Raw genomic sequence first — 6,676 nt, 5'->3', positions numbered from 1 at the left:
GACAAGTTGAGTGATCTCGGAGTGGACTATTTTAATTTCACAGACAGGTTGAATGGATTAAAACTTAACATGTCTAGTTGTCTCAACTTTTTGGCAAAATTTAGTTGACCTGACTCACAAAAATGTGTTAAAGGAACTAAAATCCAAAATATTTGTTTACAGTGAGAGTGAATGTATGAGTAAGTGTGTCTGCTTATGTCTGAGTGTGTGGATGCATGTAGGTGTGTGTGTGTACATGCGTGCATACCTGAGTGTGTGTGTGTGTGTGTGTGTGTGTGTGTGTGTGTGTGTGTGTGTGTGTGGGTCATGCAATGGGAAGCGTGGGTAGAGGAGGGGGGAGGAGGGGAGGTGCCCATGATTTAAACCTTTACTATCTCAGACTGACTGGGTTAGTCTGGCTGTGTGTGTGTGTGTGTGTGTGTGTGTGTGTGTGTGTGTGTGTGTGTGTGTGTGTGTGTGTGCGCTTATTCACTGGAGCCCAGGGTTAGTCTGGGCTCCAGTGAATAAAGCCTCACATCCCTCCCTGTGTGACTGGAGCTCTCTCTCTCACACACACACACACACACACACACACACACACATGCACACACATACACACACACACACACACAGTCTCTGCTTTTATCCCATGAGAAGCTTTGGAAACATCGCTTGTGCTGAGAATGTCAAATATGTGCACGCTTGTGAAATATGTGTGTGTGTGTGTGTCTGTGGTATTTGAAATATGTGTGTGTGTGTGTGTGTGTATCTGTATCATTGCAGAAAAAGTAATTGTAACTTGTAACCTTTAACAACTTGGTAGAAGGAACATTAAGGGCTACACCCAGTGTACACACACACACACACACACACACACACACACACACAAATGCACACAGGGCAAAACCATATTGACGGAGCTAGTAGTTTGTTATCTTAACACCCTGACCTTTGTAAGCGTTCATCTACTGGTCCCTACATGGGACATTTCAGACAGTGGACTCCATTGATTTTCTCATCAGTCAGAGACAGACAGTGTTAAAAGTGTTTATTAGAGATGTCGGCAACAGAGAAGTGTCACAATATAGAAACTGAGAGGATAAGATGGCTGGTGTGTGTGTGTGTGTGTGTGTGCGCGTGCTCGCGTGTGTGTCTGTGTGTGTGTGTGTCTGTGTGTGCATGTGTGTCTGTGTGTGCATGTGTGTGTGTTTACGTGTGTGTGTGTGTATGTGTGTGTGTGCACGTGCGTCTGTGTGTGTGTGTGGGTGTGCGTGTGGGTGGGTGCGTGTGGGTGGGTGCGTGTGCGTGCGTGTGTGTGGGTGCGTGTCTGTGTGTGTGTGTCTGTGTCTGTGTCTGTGTCTGTGTGTGTGTGTGCGTGCGTGCGTATGATACATCGGTTTCTCAAAACAACCACAGCGTTTTAGAAACAGATCCACAACGACCCTTCTTTGGATAGTAACGACACACAGCCAATCAAAATCCATCTGGTTTTAATAATCAATACCAAGATAATAACCATAGACACATCATAGACAACATCAGCCTTATCAACACACAGTAGCAAAATACACATCAAGCTTAAATAACACAACACTTCCTCATAAGAATATCCAGTCAAGTTTTTCCTATAATAATAATATTTAATACTTATGTAACAGATATATACAGCAGGGGAGGCTGGAGGAGGTGGAGGTCAGAGGTCAGAGGCCGGGCTCATATGATGTTTGATCTCCCCTGTCCTCCGTTTTCTACCTCCGCCAGCCTCTACCTTTTTTGTCCAGTTCGGCTGAGGGCAGCAGGGAGACTTTCACAACCAAACACCTCGTACTAGAATGGACTGGTTTACATAGCCTTGTGACCTTATTGCAAAGCGCTTTACGACGGCCTCTCATTCACCCGTTCGCACACACATTCACACACCAAATGACGGCAAGCTACCATGCAAGGCGTCGGCCCGCTCATTGGGAGCAATTTGGGGGTTCAGTGTCTTGCCCGAAGGATACTTCGACATGTGGCCATTTGAACCGCCGATCTGCTGACCTTGTGATCATTAGACGCCTGGTGTCGAGAGGCGGCAGGTCCGGTTCAGTACGAACAGAACCAGACCCAGACGGCATCACCCCCCCTCCCTCTCCCCCTCTGAATGAAGCCGTAAAACAAAAACACAAAAACAGAAAACAGAAATACTAACATACCGGTAGTATAATGTTCAGGGCTGTGAATCTGATGGTTCAAACACCATCCTATAATGTGTACACACACACACACACACACACACACACAAATGCACACAAGGCAAAAAAAAATATTGACGGAGCTAGTAGTTTGTTATCTTAACACCCTGACCTTTGTAAGCGTTCATCTACTGAAAGAAAGAAAGTCTGACTCCCATTGATTTTCTCAACAATCAAGATTTCTCGTCTGTGTTTAAATGTCTGTGTTGTGGTCTGTTGAACACAGCCCCGCTGGTTTAAATGTCTGGGTTATTTCAGAAACACTGACACGGTGGGACACACACACACACACATACACACTTTTGCTCTGTAAAGTCATGCTCTGTAGAACATATATAATTGGACCAGTACCCTGGCAGCAGGCAGCACACCGTGAAGCTGACATCTGACACGGTACGACTTTGCTTTTCAGTCGAGGTTTAGCGCCACAACGGTCGTACTGAGCTACCATAACACTGAACAACTACCGCTATCTAAAGGTGACGTTCTTTGGTTACCTGGACAACAGAACATTGTTCTTTTTTTGTTTTGACCTCTTTCCCCTCCTCCTCTCTACTCCCCCTATCTTCATCAACGCTGAGCTAGGCTAGGCTAGGCTAAGCTAAGATCAGCTAAACTAAACTCAGCTAGGCTAAACTAAGGTAAACTAAACTAAGCTAAGCTAAACTAAACTAAATGAAACTAAACTAAGCTAAGCTAAATTAAACTAAGCTAAACCAAACTAAGCTAAACTCAGCTAGGTTAGACTAAGCTATGCTAGACTAGACTAAACTAAACTAAGCTACACTAAGCTAAACTAAGCCAGGCAAAGCTAAACTAGCTGCTTCTGGAGAGGAAGAGCTGGGACGCTCTTTACTCTCTTCACTCCCTTTTAAAACTACACTGGCTGGCTACACACTCTGTCTTTCTCTTTCTTTCCGCTGTCTTCACTCTTTCTTCCAATCTACCTCTTTTCAAAGCAACTGTGTGAGACCGTTCTACATGGCTAGCACATAAGCATGTCACTGTAGACTGTGTGTGTGTGTGTGTGTGTGTGTGTGTGTGTGTGTGTGTGTGTGTGTGTGTGTGTGTGTGTGTGTGTCTGTGTGTCTGTGTGTCTGTCTGTCTGTCTGTCTGTCTGTCTGACTGTGTGTGTGTGTGTGTGTGTGTGTGTGTGTGTGTGTGTGTATATGTCTGTGTGTCTGTCTATCTGTGTGTGTGTGTGTGTGTGTATATGTCTGTGTGTCTGTCTATCTCTGTGTGTGTGTGTGTGTGTGTGTGTGTGTGTGTGTGTGTGTGTGTGTGTATACGTGTGCATTTGCGTGTGTTCCCAAAGCATCAGTAAATACAGTACATGATAACATCTGACTGATAAAGGCACTTCCTTTGTACAAGTCTACCCAATCTGTCCCTGCTCCTTAACCCTAACAACTATCTAATGATGTCACATGTCACATGTCACATGTTCTACAGCATGGTGTCAGCTGAGTGATGTTCACACACACACATGCATGTACTGGGCTGTCACATGTTTACATGACCAAAACACATCACTGTTGGCCTGTTTTCAACAGATAGATAGAATAATCTAAATAGATAGATGCTTAGATAGATAGAAGCTGAACTAAATAGATAGATAGATAGATAGATGCTTAGATAGATAGATGCTTAGATAGATAGATAGATAGATAGATAGATAGATAGATAGATGCTTAGATAGATAGATAGATAGATAGATAGATAGATCTAAGCCTTAGATAGATAGATAGATAGATAGATAGATCGATGCTTAGATAGATAGATGCTTAGATAGATAGATAGATGCTTAGATAGAGATAGATAGATAGATAGATAGATGCTTAGATAGAGATAGATAGATAGATATAGATAATACAGATTTTCTGTTTATTATGTAGAGAAGCAGGAAGTCCATGGTTTGTACACTGTGCGTCCGAGATGTGGGTCCTTCTATCCTCCTACGAGATCCTTCTTCTTCTCTGGTGCTTGCGGTAGCTTCATGAGCACCTGCCATGACCTTTGACCTCCAGTTCGTATATATACAGTACATACAGGAGAACATTCTGGAAAACGAATGTCCCTCCGTAGAACACACATGTAAACATTGATTAACAATTAACATAAATTAGACGCAGCGCGGTGTCTCTAGAATAGGTTGATAACGGCCCCGTTCGTAAATTAGCTCTGAAAATCTGATCAGCACTCATAGAATGCCTCTTGTCCAATCAAATATTGTTGTTTTTTGTCCCTTTTTAACGTTGAACCCAGGGTGCGCTCCGGCGCTCTCAGAGCGAGAATTTGAATTTACGAACGCAGCCACTGTCTTTCAGGGCGGGCGGGAGTTCAAAGGTCACGTCACATGTTAGTTTAGGTTCCAGTCACGTCGCAGAGATGAGGGTCCTAGTGGAGCCATACTGTACAGAATGTGTGTGTGTGTGTGTGTGTGTGTGTGTGTGAGATGTACAGTATATGTGACACGTTCTAGTCTTTTGGTCCGCATGTCGGCAACCAATCAAAATGTTGTCTCAATCATGAGAATGACTAAACAAAGTCGCTAGTCAAGCCAAAATACTGCAACGCAATGGATTGGGTGAGTAATCCCCCCACTGCTACCTAGTTAACTATAACACTATTTTACATTGTTAGCAGGCTCACAAAACAAGCTGTGTTAGTTGACTAGCGACATGTCGTTCATTTTCAACAACGCGGAAATGTATTCATATTTTTCTAAAGAAAAGTCCGATCATTACATCAGATCCCGTAATGAGGACCAAAGCATTAGAACGTGACACATATACTGTATGTGTGCTTGAGTGTGTGTGTGTGTGTGTGTGTGTGTGTGTGTGTGTATATGTGTGTGTGTGTGTGTGTTTGTCTAGGTCTCCCTCCTGTGTGTGTGTATGTGTGTGTGTGTGTGTCTAGGTCTCCCTCCTTTGTGTGTGTGTGTGTGTGTGTGTGTCTGTGTCTAGGTCTCCCTCCTGTGTGTGTGTATGTGTGTGTGTGTGTCTAGGTCTCCCTCCTGTGTGTGTGTATGTGTGTGTGTGTGTCTAGGTCTCCCTCCTGTGTGTGTGTATGTGTGTGTGTGTGTCTAGGTCTCCCTCCTGTGTGTGTGTGTGTGTGTGTGTGTGTCTGTGTCTAGGTCTCCCTCCTGTGTGTGTGTATGTGTGTGTGTGTGTCTAGGTCTCCCTCCTGTGTGTGTGTGTGTGTGTGTGTGTGTCTAGGTCTCCCTCCTGTGTGTGTGTATGTGTGTGTGTGTCTAGGTCTCCCTCCTGTGTGTGTGTGTGTGTGTGTCTGTGTCTAGGTCTCCCTCCTGTGTGTGTGTGCGTGTGTGTGTGTGTGTGTGTGTGTGTGTGTGTGTGTGTGTGTGTGTGTGTGTGCGTGCGTGTGTGTCTAGGTGTCCCTCCTGTGTGTCTGTGTGCTGATGTCGAGGGCGTGCTGGTAGACCTGGGTCACGTCCTCCATGTCCTCCCCCCCCAGCAGGGAGAAGCTACCATTGTCGTCGTCCCCGGGCGAGGAGGGGGAGGCTGGGCTCACCTTCCCCTCCCCGTACATGGCCGCCACCGAGGCCTGGAGGCCCCGTCTGAAGCCTGCCAGCTGGAGCAGATCCTCGGCCGACAGGCAGGCCCTGATGCTGGGCTGGGAGGAGGAGGAGGCGGTGGGGGGGGGCGTGGTGGGCGACCCCCAGCTGGTCGGTCCCCCCCCGATCCCCATCCCCATCCCCAGGAAATGGACTCCGCCTCCGCCGGACCCGGACGTGGAACGGCCCATCTCCTCGTTCCCCCGGCTCTGGCTCCGGGACAGGCCCGAGTCTCCAACCCCCCCTCCGTGACCCCCCCCTCCGTGACCCCCCCCTCCATGCTGGGAGGAGGAGGAGGAGGAGGAGGAGGAGGAGGAGGAGGAGGGAGCCACTGGGACCGAGTACTTCCCGTTCCGCTTCAGGATCCCCTTCCGCCCCCCCGCGGAGGAAGAAGAGGAGGAGGCAGACTTCTTGGTGGGCGAGCTGGCCGGCGCGGAGAAGGCAGGGAAGGCTCCTCCTCCTCCTCCTCCTCCGGTGGTGCTACCGCCCCCTGCTGGCTGCTCTGAGGACTCGCAGCCGCGCTCCGGCGAGGAGTAGTATCCAGACTCCCTCCCTCCTCCTCCTCCTCCTCCCTGCTGGTGGTTTTTGAGGATGCCCTTCTTGGGGAGGGTGGACACCATCTTGGCGGGCGAGCCCCGCATCCCCCCGCCGTCGCGATCTTCATCGTCGTCCTCGTCATCGTCCTCCTCCTCCTCCTCCTCCTCGTCTTCCTCGCCCCCCCCTCCCTTCCTCCCGGGGCAGGAGGAGGTGGGGGGCCGAAGGGGGTCTTGTTGGAAGTGGAGGCAGCGGCTCAGCTCGATCTCCCCCAGGCTGTGGGACCGCTGGTCGGCCGCCGCTGAGCGCGTCTTCAGGATGCCCTTGGGCCTCTTCAGCCCCTGCTTGTCCCTGT

The 6,676-nt window shown here is 48.4% G+C and overlaps 1 protein-coding gene across 1 annotated transcript in view; it reads right to left on the bottom strand.

Moving 5' to 3' along the window:
• Positions 1–5,600: 5,600 nt before the first annotated feature.
• The window catches only part of nuak1a (NUAK family, SNF1-like kinase, 1a), a gene marked incomplete at both ends in the record, with an annotated part of 17,793 nt that continues 16,717 nt past the window's right edge, over positions 5,601–6,676 (bottom strand). The window contains 2 exons of the mRNA XM_080538134.1: positions 5,601–6,068; positions 6,126–6,676. The exon at positions 6,126–6,676 is cut by the window's right edge and continues 70 nt beyond it. Of these exons, the coding sequence (XP_080394260.1) occupies positions 5,601–6,068; positions 6,126–6,676 (1,019 nt within the window). The remainder of the gene's footprint in view (positions 6,069–6,125) is intronic.

Source organism: Nansenia antarctica (genome assembly GCF_963989245.1).
Source record: "Nansenia antarctica genome assembly, chromosome: 8".
Taxonomy (NCBI): Eukaryota; Metazoa; Chordata; class Actinopteri; order Argentiniformes; family Microstomatidae; genus Nansenia; species Nansenia antarctica.
This window is presented reverse-complemented; position numbering and strand designations above follow the sequence as displayed.